The following is a 16,464-nucleotide window of genomic DNA, read 5'->3' as shown; positions in this document are numbered from 1 at the left end:
AGCTATCATAAAGGTCGCGGGTGAGCAAAGAAATTCTTTTAGTTCAATGATGACTAAGTAAACTACATTCTTCTTACTCAAGAATGTAGTTTACTTATAATGGTAGACTACAGAATTGACCTAAAAAGTAGAGCTGCCACTTCTGACAGTAGCCAATTGGCTGTCTCTAAAAAAGTTTCGGGTAGTGACGCGACAGAAACAAATGAATTGCGCCTTATAATACCTCTCTCCATTGTTTATCTTTGCCAGCTTGCGTGTGCGCATATGCGGGCTTGAAAAACGAAACAATACCATAACGTAGTAAGCAACCTCTTCCTTCCCGTAAATTTCGTCATTTTTTTATTACCCAAAATGTTATCTGGCATCTCTACTAATTGGTTAAAAAAGGTCGGTCGGTTTTAACGTAAATTGTTAAAACATTTGATTCGTCGGTAAACGATTTTGACCGAAGATTGGTTTTTCGAATGCGGGTAAGATTTTTTATTGTTTTGTTTAATACTTCCTGGTAGCGCGATGGTGGTAGGTGTGTTGTTAGTACTTTTTTTTTGTAAAATGGGGTGCCAAATGTTGAAGTGGTTCATAAAATTGTATGATTAATTGTAAGTCGCAAAATAAAACAATTCACACTATTTTGATATAATAAATGACTATTTTTTTAGCCTTTATAACCTAGTGGTTTGATCTATGGCATCTCAAGTTGAGGATTGTACGTTCAAGCCCGGGATAGAATAGCAAAGTTTTTCAAAATTTATGTGCGAAATTACATTCGAAAACCACGAGCTTTACGGTAAGACAAACATCGTGAGGAAATCTGCACAAACCGCAAGCAATTCAATGGTGTGTGTAAAGTTCCCAATCCCCATTGGGCCCGCGTGGGAACTACGGTCTAAGCCTTCTCATCCTAAGAGGGGGTATATGCCCAGCAGTGGGACGTATATAGACAGCGATGATGATTTTTATATGTTGTAAACAAAACAGACAGACTAGGACAATGTATTTTCTCCATAATAGATCTGAAATGTAATCAGAAATGTGTATTTGCTAGAATACAGTTACAGAGATGTTATTATATAGATACAGAGTTCAATGTATTCAGCCTGCATGCAGGCGTGCAAATTATTTAGAGTAGATACAATTACAATTTTTATTTTCAAGATTACCTACCATATGTTATAATCTAAAAAGAAAATGTCTATTGAAATTATCCCTAATTTTGAGCAACCAGAATATAATAACAACACAGTAAGAAATAGAGGGGGTCACTAAAGTAAACAACAAAAATTATACAATTATGTCAATTTTGGCCAAGATAAATTTTAACGCTATAAAACACTTATCTAAGAGCCAGGTTATGAGCTATCGTATAACGTATCATAGCTCGTGAGAGGGCAACTTAATTGGTTAATTAAGGATTTTCTAGTGATAAATCATCAACTTAATCATGATAGTTTATTTTTAATCAATTTATTACAAAAACTGTGATCACAATGACGTGACATGCACCCTGCACGACATCAGTGAGTGACTCAAAACATCATACTCTGATTACTTCATCAAGGACCCTTAATAAGCAATCTGATGAATCGTAATAATTATACTTATTTTAAGTGTTAATAATGACATGCGGGCTCCCGTGTCCAATTAACCATTTTAAACATGCACCTCAACAAAAAATGTACTCGAATCTTAGCACCATACATCCAAAAGCGATAATACGTTGGCTAAGTTCGGTAGCTATGGAGGTAATTATATGGTCGACTGTAAATAAAACTTGGTAAAGTGATATGTTTGCGTTTTATTCAACGTGCATTCACCCTTTTGTCTTTATATAAGTCAACATTTTAATTTAGAAGGCAGTTCATACAAATGCTTTGTGCAATGCTGGTTGAGTAACATTTAAAAAGAATTAACTTTAATCGTGATAGAAACTGAATACATTGCTAAAACTTTTACCTGAAAATCATGTCAAGATTGATGGCAATTTTTAAGCAACTATAATATTTCACTGTGTTTATTAGTAGTCTAAACTAGTATTAATAATTCGATTTATTTTGTATCTTTTATCTTTAACTCCACTGCTAAGCGTTTTCCATGTTTAATGGTCACGAGTAGTCTTCCAAAAACACGTTTAAATGCATTCTTTTTTTTCATGAAGCTCAATCGATTATAATTATTCAATCTTACTGGCTATTAAGATGTTTTCTACTTTAAAAAAACACCTCATAACGCACAGAGTCCTTTATAAAGGACTTATTGTAATTTAAACATCAAACTCTATCATAAATGACATAAAGTTTGATGTTCATAAATCAAAAATTTGACTTGGGCGTTAGGAGGTAAATAAATGATCAGATTTCTTTACAGCCAGGAACTTTTTTGTTCATCTCCCGAATCAAAATTCAAAGAGTTCGCAAGATTCAATTCCTTCCATTCATTCGGTCAAATAGTCAAAGCTGGCCGACGAGAAAGTTGAGTCAACTCCGCTCCAGATCAACTAATTACATGTTGTTCTCGCTGATTAAAGCACAGCTTGGGTCTAATGAGTGAGTCACAGGGCTATCGGTTGGAGACAGTGTGTTTATACGACACGACTGTTTTACGACGACTGTGCGCTCAAAATCTTTAAAGAGAGAGAGAGAGAGAGAGAGATAGATATTTACATATATTCGATACACAGAAAAAACACGTTAGGAAGAAATAATAATTAAAAAAAAACATCGAACAGTATAAATTGGGGCCCACTCAGCACAATGTTGCGGCAAGCCACAACGCTGTTTTTCAGTGGGACCCATCTTTCTGAATGTAAATGCTCATCTTAATGCTAAAAATGACAAAATCGCCATAAAGTGCCTGAAAATTTGAGGTTTGCCCTCGATTTCCCTAGGATCCCATCATCACATCTTGACTTGGTGACAATGGGACCACCACAGAAGAGTACTCTTGGAACATAGATCCTCCTCCTTTTTTGAAGTCGGTTAAAAATACTTTTATGTTTCCTTTATTGTATTGATAATGTACCTACCTACATTACACTAAGCAAAATCATGATCAATAATTAAATTTAAGAATTTATTTTTGTCTGTAATACATACATGTAGTTATCTGGCTGTTGCATAAATCCAAATTTTATACAAAAGTTCAAACATGATGTGACAACGACAAGAAGTAGAGTGCAAACATATCTTTGACCTCTACTGTACTAAAAATTAAAATATTCCCTCTCAAAACAGCAGCTAAAAAAATCTTGTACTATAAAAACCCTAAAACGTAATCTGGTGTAAAATTTGTTCTCACAGAGTCCCAGTCATCTTTCTCAATCAACAAGCCATCAGGGCTTACGATTTTTATTGTTTTCGATCCAATTGCTACGGGCGTCGACGACTATTCCCCGTTTTTTTAATTTCCTACAAAAACCCGATTGGATAATTAATTTTACAGCCTCTTTATTAAACTTAACAGTTCTTAAAATCTACGGGAAATGACGTTTGTGTGAGTTTAACTCGGTTTTATTTTTACTGGCGCTTTTTTATTGCGGATTGATTGAACTTTGTGGTCGTGCTAAGTGTTGCGTCATAAAGTGTAGTGGTCGTTATCGATTAAAAACACCCTGCATTTTGTTTGCTTTTGTAGATGCACGCAGTCATTTGCTAAAAAGGATTGTAGAGTTGAGACCTGAGACTTATTTACATTTGTTTACGCGCTATCTTTCATGATCGATGTCCATCTGTATCTGTTGCTTCGGATTTTTTTTACATGCGAGTCGAGATTTCTTGCATCGGCCAGCCAGTACTTGGATTCAATAACACAATATGGGTAATATGTTCACTTTTTTAAATTGTTATGTATTGTTTCCGAATAACTATAACGGATATAAGCCGTGGTGGCATAGTGGTTTGACCTATCGCCTCTCAAGCTGAGGGTCGTGGGTTCAAACCCCGGCTCGCACCTCTGAGTTTTTCGAAATTCATGTGCAGAATTTCATTTGAAAATTTACCACGAGCTTTGCGGTGAAGGAAAACATCGTGAGGAAACCTGCACAAACCTGCGAAGCAATTCAATGGTGTGTGTGAAGTTCCCAATCCGCACTGGGCCCGCGTGGGAACTATGGCCCAAGCCCTCTTGTTCTGAGAGGAGGCCTGTGCCCAGCAGTGGGACGTATATAGGCTGGGATGATGATAACGGACATTGGGGCTTTTAAGAAAAGGGCTTATACTTTCTTAAAAGGCCGGCAACGGACCAATGACCAACGGGCGGCAATTTTGAGGGGGCGGCAAAACGCCATAATAAATAATACTGAATAATATCTAGATAATATTATATTTCACAATTTTTTTTTGTACCCACGATTCGGACTATTTAGAATCCTTATATTTCCCATTACTTGTAACCGTGACGAAATCGGGGAATCCCCTTTTAATTGAATGGTACAATAATGTATTGGCGTATTGTATAGGTACTATAGTTTTTTAAAACCTAAACAAGAGGGCGGCAAAATTTTCTTCCGTCCTCGCGGCTGATACCTACCTACCCACGCTACGCCACTGGATGTATGTAAAGTTCCCAATCCGCACTAGGCCCGCTTGGTAGTACGTCGTAAGCCCTTTCATTCTAAGAGGAGGCCTGTGCCCAGCAGCGGGATGTATACAGGTTGGGATGATGATGATGATGGATGAATGGTTTAGGTGCGCGAGTGAAGTCACTTGTAAAGGCTAGTTTACAATGGGTTATGAGTTTAACCACTCCCACCCCCAGGGCCTGTCACTCTGACACGTCTCACTTTTTACAATGTTTTTTATTCGTCGTTTTCAAATTCCCATTAGAGAAGTTCTAATGAATAATTTTGTCGCCGACTGACGTTCGCTTTGATAATTACCCTTTTCTGGGCGCAGTCGGTGACGTCATGGTTGATGATTTGTTCAAATCTGATATAAGTAAAACATGAATAAAAAATAAATCCTTTTTATCATGATGGACTTTAAGGCAGGGAAGTGTTTTTATCATATGTTTTTCTGTACGGACGATGTCGCGGCGTTGTAATTCGTCAAGTTATATAGTTCCTTTAGTTTAGTTTATAAATAGTTTTAGTTTTAGATGTTAGATAGTATTTATTGTACAAAATTTGACAAGTTTATTATTGAAAGCATTTTGTCAAAGTCAAAGTCAAAATATCTTTATTCAATTTAGGCTATAACAAGTTCCTTTCTATAGAGACTCATTGTATTGTATTCCTATCGCATTTCATAATAGCCTAAAAGTTGGCCAAGCATAGATGTGCCGAACAAAAAATACGGTAGATCGATGAGAAAAACTGATTTCTTAGCTACATAGCAAGCATATTGTAGAGTGCACTTTTACCCGGAAATTTGCATAGTTCCCACGGGATAGCAATAAGCGAATTCTTTGCGGCTGAAGTCGCGGGCTATAGCTAGTTATGACATAATTTTCTATCAAATCTAGGTTGGTAAAAACGAAACAGAAATATCCTCCTCTTTTGAAGTCGGTTAACAATGACCAAGCGGGCACTTTTAAAGCAGTGTTCTGATTGCATCAGTTTATTTTATAGTTTTTAATTAATTAATTTTCCACCCTCTTCCAATTTAACATACGTTAAAAAGGACGAAGCAATATCTGTAAAAAGAATTAACTTCGTTTGAAAATGTTGGAACGTATATCTAAATGTGTTGTACGTTAGGTCGAAACTTAAAATACTGTGTATGAGGCATTAGGCTACTATAAATTCATATATTTAACAATGATTATAGCTGATTACATAACGTATTCTATATCACTACGCAACACTTATAAAAATCTGAAATCTGACTAGTGTTATTAATTTATATTATTTGTGTAATTCAAAACATACTTGATGCAGTTTCTTTTCGCACTTCTGTAAAGAAAACTGACCGATAACATACTTATTAGGTATGTCTAAATGTTATTGTAGATTTAAATAGACAGTGCCTTGTGCCATTTGGTCTGATACCTACTCGTATATGTGTAACTTTTGTTAAACTGCCAACAATATCACGATACCTTGTTCAACTATGTTTATAATAGATGTCTCAGAATAAGGTCAGACGGGTCAAAGCATGCATGGTAGAGTATGAATAGAGGCAGAAGAGACGGCTACCACATCTACTAGAATCTTCTGGCGTGCGTGGTGAACAACAGGGCACTACGCCTTGGGTCACCGGGGTCACTTCAGGAAGTCGGCAACGTGAACGGTCTGCAGGCTTCCTCCAGGGGTAACCTGGCATGAACAGTGCCTACAGTCAATCACGAAAAATAGGCGCGCTAAGTCTTCGAGTTACGGAAAATAACCAGCTATTACCTAGGACCTAGGTATAATATAATACCTTTGACATTGCGTCGATGATACTGATACTGAGTAACTACAATGTCTAATGCTGCGTAACCTATAGAACGTAGCAAAATTAAATTTGAGATATCGCAGCTGGTATATAAAAACACAAAGACATTTAATTTTAAAGCTCTCCCGAAATTGTACAAGGGGGCGTCCATAAATTACGTGAGACATTTTTTAGGATTTTTTGACTCCCCCACCCTCCCTGGTGAGATTTCGTAAGATTTTCCTTAACTCCCTCCCCCCTCCCCAAATCTCACGTGAGATTTTTGAAATGTGTTTTGTCTGTAAACCCGTTGGATTTAAAAAATAAGAACGCGAACGCAAAGACTAGTATTTGTGATTTGAGAATATTGATGCAGTTTAAAATCACTGCGATAAAATTAAATAATAAATTTTTCAACTTAAATTAATAAACTTTACTTTCACGTAATTCTTTGAAAAATGTTCTGTTGAAAAATAAAATTACGTGATATTTGTTAAAACCCCCTCTCCCCCAAGTGAGATTGGAAAGATTTTACTTGACCCCCTCCCCCCCTTAAAGACCTCACGTAATTAATGGACGCCCCCCAAGCTTTTTAATTTTCAATGTAAGTAAATAGGTATGTATAATGTGCGAGTCAAATCTTGCAAGTTAAATTTGACACACTTCCAGTGGTCAGATTGAGTTGAAATTTGGCATACTTATGTAAATCTGGTGACAGTACAATAATCTGGCAGTGACATCCTGGTGGTCCAGCCAGGATCGTCTCCGCAGGACGGAACTCTTCAACGGTTAATGGCATCGACTTGAAATTTGGTATGCAAATGTAGGTTGTGTGACAATAAGTACAGTCAACGAGCAGTACAGTCAGTAAAGAAGCTTGCATCAAAAATGTAATTTTTGACCAAAAACTTATTTTGTCTCTATTCATACCTACGCGGCATTGCAGTATCATTGACGACTGGTCAATGATTTTATTTTATTTCACACGACATTTCCTGTTAACCAGTGCGTGTCACAGTCGTTGTATTAAAAACTTGCGTCGCACGGGGTAAATACCCCGACGAGCAAACAAGGGTAAATTACCCTTATTTTTACAATATTTTGATATATTGCCGGTAATAGCAGGCGGCGTGGTCTGATGTTTTACAATGTGAAATCGTAGACAAATGAGTTTGCTTTAGGGGTATGTCGTAGAGTGAAAGTACCACTATTGCTGTGGGAGTAACTTTAAGGCACCGAGGACGCGAATTAAAAGTGAGTTTTGGTTGACTACATTTATTTTATTAAATAATATAAAAAAATCTGTTCCAAAGCGTTGCCTGGAAGAGATCGCTCTGAAGCGTTAAGCCTTGGAATTTTTCTCTCCGTGTACTTGTTTTCTGCATCGCTTTCTATAATTTGGTGGTGTAAAATAGTGTACATAGAGTCATTGTATTGTATTGTAATATACAACCAAACCAAAAGACCAAACGAAACCAAACTAAAGAAATCAAATAGAGACTTGCGGCTCAAAATTTGTACTAGCTACTAAAATCATCTACTTATAGGGTTATTTTAATGTACTTCACTTTTATATTCCTATGATGTGCCCTCAAATATCGGCCTCCAGTAACGACTTCACTCTATAATTTCTCACAAAAAACTCGAACAAATTTTCCTGTAACCAAAAGTACCACTGTTGTTTGAGTTTAGATTTTTTAATGAAGACTATAAACCGCTATTGTTTCGGTGCTTTTAAATAATGGAATAAATGACTGTTTGGACGCCAGCGCACGCCAGTTTTATGGCCGGTTCAAATTATTTCCCGCACAGTGTTTGTCTTTGTAAATTGCATAGCTATTACTAAACAAACACCAGCCTTACGTGTGCGCTGTCGGTGTACCACGCGCGCGCTGTCTCGTGGCTGCGCTACGGGCTGCTGCTGTGGGGGTGCAGCACAGATGCACATAAAGTGTTTGTTATGCAAAAGAAATGTCTCCGAATCTTAGCAAATATCTGCTAACCAAATAGCTGTAGACCGTACTTTAAAAAGATTAAATTATTGACACTCCCCTCTTTGTATATTTTGGAAGTAGCCTTGTTCGTCAGAAATAATATCCACCTTTTTAAATTTTCAAATAGCATGCCACGTAAACATGACCTAGTTCTCCCTGAACCAAAATTAAGTATTTTTAAAAACAATTATACAATAGAATTCCCATAGATTTAAGAAGTGTGCAAAATAGCACATCCTTTAATAAAAAGTTTAAAAATTTCCTAATATTTATTATTTGATGATTTAGATGAAATTCGGTATACAGATAGTTTGCGTCCCGAGGAAGGACATAGAATAGTTTTTATCCCGGAAAATGCCATAGTTCCCGCGGGATAGTGAAAACCGAATTCTACGCGGACGGAGTCCCGGGTAACGGCTAGTTATTCATATTTAATGAATGATTTCATCGTCACACCTGGACAAACTTGCACGAAGCAATTTAAGTTGTGTGTGGTCTCAATCCGCACTAAGACTGCGTGCACACTATAGTCCAAGCCCTCTCATTTTACGAGGAAGCCTGTAACCAGCTGTAGGACGTAGCTGGTTAGCATTATGCTTTTAAATGTTTAGTATGCATTGTAAAATGTCGAAGTCGTCGTCGTTTACGTAAACGCTGTTTAGGTAACTGTCATTTGATAGGTAATAATGACGATTTACCTTAGATTTTTATCCGACATCCCGAAGGAGGATTATGTTTTTCGAGCGTATGTAATGTATTTATGTATTTTACGTTATGTCCAGGTGTTTATGAGCCCACAGAGCCGGTTCAGATGTTCACGATGGATGATTGTATCTATGCTAGATAATTGTTACGGAATGTTGATTACTTTTAATGAGGCTTTTCCTGTGGGAATTCACAAATATTACATTGTGGATTTCATTGTCGTTGCACAAAAAAAATCGAGTAATTTCTTCTGGTCTCAAACCCTAGTTGGCGGAAATTATGGTATTTTATCCTGATCCAGCGGAAATATTAGGATAAAACCCTAGCCTATAATATTCCAGACGTCCAGCAATCTACATAGCAAATTTCATATAAATTCGTCGCGCCATTTTAGCAGGAAGGAGTCGCAAATGAATGCACGTACATGCAAATCGCATTAATATAATTAGGATGCAATGAATGAGACTTTCTTGACAGGCAAAAGATCGATAGATGACATTACCTACAGCCTTGCTATACTTCGTTTTTTTAGCATTAGAAAAAGGGTAAACAATGTTGACGAGTCTTTTTATTGCAAAACGTTTAAAAAAAACAGTAACTGTTACTTGGGATACTAAAAGCATGTAAATGATCATTATGTCCTTGCTAATTGTTACGTATATATCTGTGATCTATTTTTCAAAAGTGTTTTTCAATAAAAATACACGCCAAATCGCATCCTTCTTGCTAATGCGTGGTAATGCTAAAAAAAAACGAAGTGTAGTGATTGGTTGATTTATTTAATCAAACACAAATACGACACAAACGGCAAAGTTATCAAACGGAACTTGCGATACTAACGCCATCTAGCCTGGCACGGAAACCCTCATTAACTATGAATCATTAATACTGTCATGGCTCTACCTGTGTCAAACATCACCTATAGTCTACTTAATCAAATAAAATATGCTAATAACATCATCAACCAGTCATAAACCCCCCTTTATTACGCTGATAGCACCAATGCCTCTATTAACCCCTAAATTTTGTTTACCTAATAGAATAATGACCTATCGTATAATAAATTGAGAGATTTCCATATTCGATAGCATTCCGTTTATCATTTTAATACTTGGAGTGCCTTGGGGCGTTCAATGGCGACATTAAGTAGCACGTTCACTTAACACCAACTAGTATTTTCAGCTTTGAAACTTTTTGTCATTCAATTTTGTATTTTATTACCTAAGTCACAGAAACTTTACAATGTTCTTGACTGTCGATGTTATAGTGGTAATTGGACAACTTGACTTGCAGCTGTTAAACCTATCGGCAGACGATTCTGAATACTATGCTCTTGAAATTAATGTGGGTTAGAATATGTATAGTAGTTTATTTTTTGTTGGTAATTTGACGAATGAAAAGGGACCCGTCATAAGTTTGTCAAAGGAAACGTATTATTAAATTGTGATACGAATAACACGGTGGCGAGCAATGATTAGTTATTTTATAATGTTGTTAGGAGTTATGGTCTTGTTCTGTTGTTAACCTATTCATCATCATCATCCCAGCCTATATACGTCCCATTGCTGGGCACAGGCCTCCTCTCAGGGTTAACCTATTGCGATCAGATATTCTGGCCAAAATAAGTTTTATATTTTATTTTTAACCACCACCACTGGCCACGCACCTGGTAAGTATAAGTATTCTCATTTCAAATCCGTACCAACAATAATAAATAATTAATACGTTAGTGCCAAAAGCAAATTACATATACCACTCAAATTTTGACTAGTAGATATTTTTTACAGAGATAAGTTCGCATTTGTATCTACATAAATTAAATGATTAGAGCACGCTTGTTTAGGGCACAAAACAGCTCTCGCCAGGCGGAAGTTATGTCTAGCTAGGTACATGTATCGCAAAGTTTTTCAATGGAATTTAAAGAAAGAAAGATTTTTTTGCCAAAATTTAGCACAGAAAAAAAATTACAATTAAAAATAAGACAACCTTACATACTCTTACTCTTACATACCTACTAAATAAAAAGAAAGAAAATAAACATTGTGCCGAAAGAAGCAAAAATTTGCTTCTTTCCTTTTCTAAAATAAAGAGAACATACATCAGGTAGACTTAAAAATTGTCGTACCTATAGGTACGAATTTCCCAATGAGTGTGAGACTCAGTTTATGGTCAATGCTGATTTTCAGAAAGACCTCTAAGATATAAAGAACTTAAAAAAATCATTCAATTTAGAATAAATTTACATCTATGGCAGTTAAAGGAAAGAGGAAAAAAAATAGAAACAACTTTCCAAAATTTGTTTAGGAACTGAAACTAAATAGTTGAAAATAAAAAGAGCCGATGATGATATTTTTAAATTTAATTTATAAGCCACATTATACAATTATCTGTAACTTTTCGTGGATAAGATACATCTAAAAACGTCAACGAATTTTATAATGACAAAGTTAAAATTACACTTTTTTTTCAACTTCAGCAGTTGCGGTATAATATTTTCCGATTCTGCAATACTCTCTTCCTTTCTCTAATTTGAAGTAGCCCTCAATACCCCAATCGGCACCCCAAGAGTTCTTTATGATCCAGTAATCTCTACCGCCGGGTACTGAAACAGAATAACTCTTTGAGGTCTCTACACATTACACCGTATCGTGCCATGACCGTATAAGAACGTGTCAGACGGAGTGTCAAACTGAATGGCAAACGCACACAATACATGACACGTGACGGCGACCGTTGGTTACGAAACGTGCTAGGATATCTCCTACTCCTACTCCTACCTCCTACTTTGTGATACGACGAATACTCAGCAGCACAAAATTTGGCCCGCTCTACATACAAAATTACCTTTTCACTTCTCATGCTCGTAAAGTTCGGCTTAAGAATTCCACCAAAGTTCATCCTTAGAGTGACAAAGGCGCCCATGCTACCAGAAAACATATACATAAACGGTTATGTTGCACTGTGGATGATTTTTGGCTGAGTTCGAAACGCGTCAGTGCCGAAGGTGCTTTGGTGATTTGTGTGTGTTCTTACAGTGCGAAGGTGGAGGAGCTGCATGAACACACATTTGTTGCATATAAGTAGTAATCGTAAGGTGAGCAAAGTAATTATTTTAGTTCATTGAAATGGACCTCTGCTAAGTAAAGCCTGATTCAATAAATTATTTCGTACCTGTTCCATAGCCCACAAGAACTACTCCGTGGTTCGGTGGATTATCGCAGTTCAGTGGTGTCAGTACGCCGTCCTGATAATATTGCCAGTCTGGCATATATAAGGCTAGAAATGAAGGTTATTGGGTAAATATTATTGCAAATTATTAATTAACAGCAAGTAACAATTGAACAAAGAAGTTACACAAAAATATTACATGAAATCCACCCCTTGCAATCGGATAAAAAATAAAAAATTAAACAACAATATATTTCGGCCACCTGTTCTCCGTGCTATAAGCCTGCCCATTGCCACGTCAACGAACTAATCACTTGGCTATGTTGGTGACCCTCGTTTTTCTCCGTATCTAGAGAAACCCCGAGTATAGCCCGCTGTGTAACAACACTGAGCCTGTTCATAAGGCCTAACACTTAAGGAAAAGCACTACGCCTCGGATCGTCCAAATGTGAGTCGGACTAGTACGTGAAGGGTTCCGTTACTCCGTACAATTTTTTAAATACAGTTCAGTACTTAATAAGTTTTTGTAAAAAATCAAATACGATCTTTTTTTGGTCTTTACTTTTTGCCCCTAGTTACCAAAGTACTCATCAAGACGAATCAACTAGCAACTGGAAACTGCCGGCTGTCACCCTGGCCGCCTAGCAACGCCTAACAACACCTGACAACCAAAAAATTTTAAAAAAAAGGTACGTTTCTTGTAGGACGACCCCCTTTAAATTTGAAGTTCAGTTTATTTTTAGAATTTTTTTATAGATATAACGAGGGGGAAAACGAGCAGACGGGTCACCTGATGGAGAGCGATCACCGTCGCCCATGGACACCCGCAACACGAGGGGAATCACAGGTGCGTTGCCGACCCTTTAAGGAATTGGTAGGCTCGTTTTTTAAAGATCCCTAAGTTGTAACGCCCCGGGAATGTTGCCGCTGTAAGCTGATTCCAGATCTTCGTCGTGTATTTGTTGGTATAGCGGCCACAGTAAAACAAGATCTGTGATTAAGTGTCTAGCTATAACGGCTCAACAAATAGATAGAGCCCTGTGACAGACGGACAGACAGACAGCGGAGTCCTAGTAATAGGGTCCCGTCGTCACCCATTGGGTACGGAACCCTGAAAACCGCTTTGCTCACCAATTGCCAGTGGTCCGTAGTGAGCGAGTGCTCCCGCCAGTTCTTCCTCAGTGGGAGTGGATAAAGCCGTAGCATTCAAGATTTTAACTTTAACATTGCTCTCGTTTCTACTGCAGCTTCCAACCTTTGCCGTATAAGGATAGTCCTCCTCACCCACGCTTCCTCCTTCTTTCATAAGAGCACTAAAAAAAAAGATGAAACTGTCGGCCTAACTCTTACTATGTAAAAGATGATCTGGAATGAAAATAATTTAATATGCGCGGCAAAACAATAAAAAAGATCCTCAATTTAAGACTAGTGTTGCTTATTAATAAATATTTAGTAAAAGAAGATCATAAAAGTGCAGTTTGATGCCTTTCTCAGCAATGCCACGCATCAAGTTTGTGAAATTAAAAATTTGATCTCTAGAATGACTGAACTCCATATTTATAATATTAACGAAAAAAAAATTTCTCAGTCTAGCCAAAAAAGGTACTCTGTACAAGAGTGAAGCCATGGATATTTATAGGCTTCGCCCGCGTGTAATTCGGTTATCGCGCGGTGTTCTCTCGGGAGCTGTGCATTTTTCCAGGATAAAAAGTAGCCTTACATACATAGAAAGTAAACCACCACCAAACACCAAACCAAAATTCAATTCAATGCTATTAACCGTTGAGTAATTCCGTCCTGCGGAGACGATCCCGGCTGGAGCACCAGGATGCCACTGCTATAGATTATTGTATTGTCCCCAGTTTACATATGTAAGTATGCCAAAGTTTAAGTTAATCCGACTACTCTGAAAGATGGTCAAATTCAACTTGCAAGATTTGATTTCACACTAAATATCGGGACAGGTGAAACTAAATTAAAAGCTTGTAATTATTTTCGTATTGCATAACATTCACCATATATCCTCCATTGCAACCCATGTCTTTTTTTTCTTTATCGCAATCCAGTGCTTGCTGTTCCGATAGAGAGATTAGCTCATTATTTATTTTGGCCTGCTGCCCTTCAATATTACCTGTGAGAAAGTTGATTTTGTAAAAAATAAAACAACAGAAACTGCAGAATTAATGGCGATTAAAGCAGACTGGTTCTTGAATGGAGAAGTACACAGAAAGTAGTCAAAGACGTTTTGTGGTCAGGCAGGAGGGTGATGATATTTGTAAGACCGTAGGTAAAGATTGGCGGAGACGAACAGAAGCCAAAGATGAACTTAATGATCATTAGCAGGCTCGAGTTTCCTTACCAATGGCGCTGAAAATGTAGCAGGAACCACATTGTCCTTGATCCTTCACTTCTGTTACCAGACCTTCGTCCCTGTAGTCCAGACTGTCCGGAGCATCTGCTATCCATTCCTTCTCTACTGTTATCTTTTCACCAGTATTTATTTCCACGGGCGGAAAACCCGCAAGACGAGTTTTTTCGAATTCTTCGCGAGTCAAATCAGCAAATTTGTTGATACCGAAAGTAGCTTCGTGGAGTACGTTCAATTCATTAATACGTAACAAGTTAGATCTGAATATTTCCAATCGTTGGTTATAATCTTCTTCGGTGTCATATACTTTGTTATACTTCAGAATGAAGTCAGCAAAGTGGCTTTTGGCGTCAGCTAAGTCGTAATATACTTTATCAGCCGTCAGCAAAACTAGGGCATTACTGACGAGCAGTAATACAGAAATAACGCGAACGCGAAACATAGTTTATGTATGTTTTGTGGGCAATTGAAATACTACTTATTTTACTACTCAATTTTGCACATTTTATATAGGTATCAATGCATTAGGTATTGCAGCTAATAAAATCAGTTATTTGAGTAAAGATGTTTTGTTTTCTACAATTTTAAATATCGGTCTTAATAACTGTATTCAAGCAAATATTTTATGACTTTCCATAACTTTGCGATAAGTTTTATAAAAATACCTAGCCACGCATAGCTTTACCATACCATACATATTCCCTTACTGACTAATTTACATGAACAATATTTTTATTTTCATAAGCGTCGGCATATTTTCCCGCGTCTGTCTAGTAACAATGGGATATACTGACAGACTGAAATTCTGCTCATTAGGTACGTTTACTAAGCTCACCGGTACTAAACAGAAGATACGTAAATATGATTCAGCCTGACTGACTGATTAAGGATCATCAAAAGAAAACTACTACTTCCCCAATACCTAGAGATCTGAAATTTGGTACAGTGATAGCGTTATATACTTACATATAGGGAAAAACTTCAAAACCTGGAAGATCTGAAGTACCTGGTGGTTTTAATGTCGATCCCATGAGCCTAGTTACACTATTAGAGGTATCCATGTTGTAAGAAGTATTTAAACTGATAATTGTTTAAAATAAAATTATAAAAGCTATCGAGATGCAGCCTTAGAAATCTGATGAGCGCTTTTTTAAGGTACATAAAAATAGAACAAAACTAAATTAAGAATAATGGCTATCTAAAACCGTCGTACAAAAAAAATAATAGAATGATGTAAAAAAAAATTTAAATCAACAAAAACATGCAGTAAAGAAGCCCGACTGCCTTAAAAAAAACTATAAACAAAAAATACAAGTCAAGTTGCCTGGACCTCTGTTAAGTAATTAAAAGCGTAGTTATCTAATTCAAAATCTTAGACAGCGCGAAATTGTAATGAAATTTTCATAAACCTGTGTATTAACGAAGTCGCAATATTTAAAAACCAAAAAAATAAAAATGAAAATGAGTTCCTGCATTATGGAGCTTTAATGATATGGTGGAACAGAACCCCTAACATTCGATTTCTAGGAAGACTAAGCGGCTGTTTGACCATCCATTGATTAGTGTGAACTGACGGTTAAATGTAATGCCGTCTTCGTCTATTCGAACAAAACAAATGGAGACGGCATCACATTTAACCGTCAGTAAACACTAATCAATGGATGGTGAAACAGCCCCTAAATACACTTATCTACAATGCATTTTACGAAGTAAATCATGGTGATTAATGAAGCACAGCTATTTGAAGGAAATATTCGTATTTATAAGAATTGATTGTGCAATCACAAGTATGTTATTTATGAGGTAACCCTTCCTAACTAAAGTATTTTTATATGTTTTGTTCATTATCTAAAACCGCCAAGGTCAGCAAAGGTGGATA

The 16,464-nt window shown here is 36.8% G+C and overlaps 1 protein-coding gene across 1 annotated transcript; it reads right to left on the bottom strand.

Annotated features, from left to right (window-relative positions):
- Positions 1-11,461: 11,461 nt before the first annotated feature.
- On the bottom strand, positions 11,462-15,035 carry LOC141445713 (cysteine proteinase 1-like). Its single transcript, XM_074111604.1, has 5 exons — positions 14,577-15,035; positions 14,222-14,348; positions 13,349-13,530; positions 12,221-12,325; positions 11,462-11,651 (listed from the first exon to the last, which is right to left on the bottom strand). Exons 1-5 carry the CDS (start codon positions 15,025-15,027, stop codon positions 11,503-11,505), a joined length of 1,014 nt encoding a protein of 337 aa, XP_073967705.1. The 5' UTR covers positions 15,028-15,035; the 3' UTR covers positions 11,462-11,502.
- Between the last annotated feature and the right edge of the window lie 1,429 nt (positions 15,036-16,464).

The sequence above is a fragment of the Choristoneura fumiferana genome, chromosome 3, assembly GCF_025370935.1.
Source record: "Choristoneura fumiferana chromosome 3, NRCan_CFum_1, whole genome shotgun sequence".
Taxonomy (NCBI): Eukaryota; Metazoa; Arthropoda; class Insecta; order Lepidoptera; family Tortricidae; genus Choristoneura; species Choristoneura fumiferana.
Note: the sequence above shows the minus strand (reverse complement) of the source record. Positions and strands in the feature narration are given on the sequence as shown.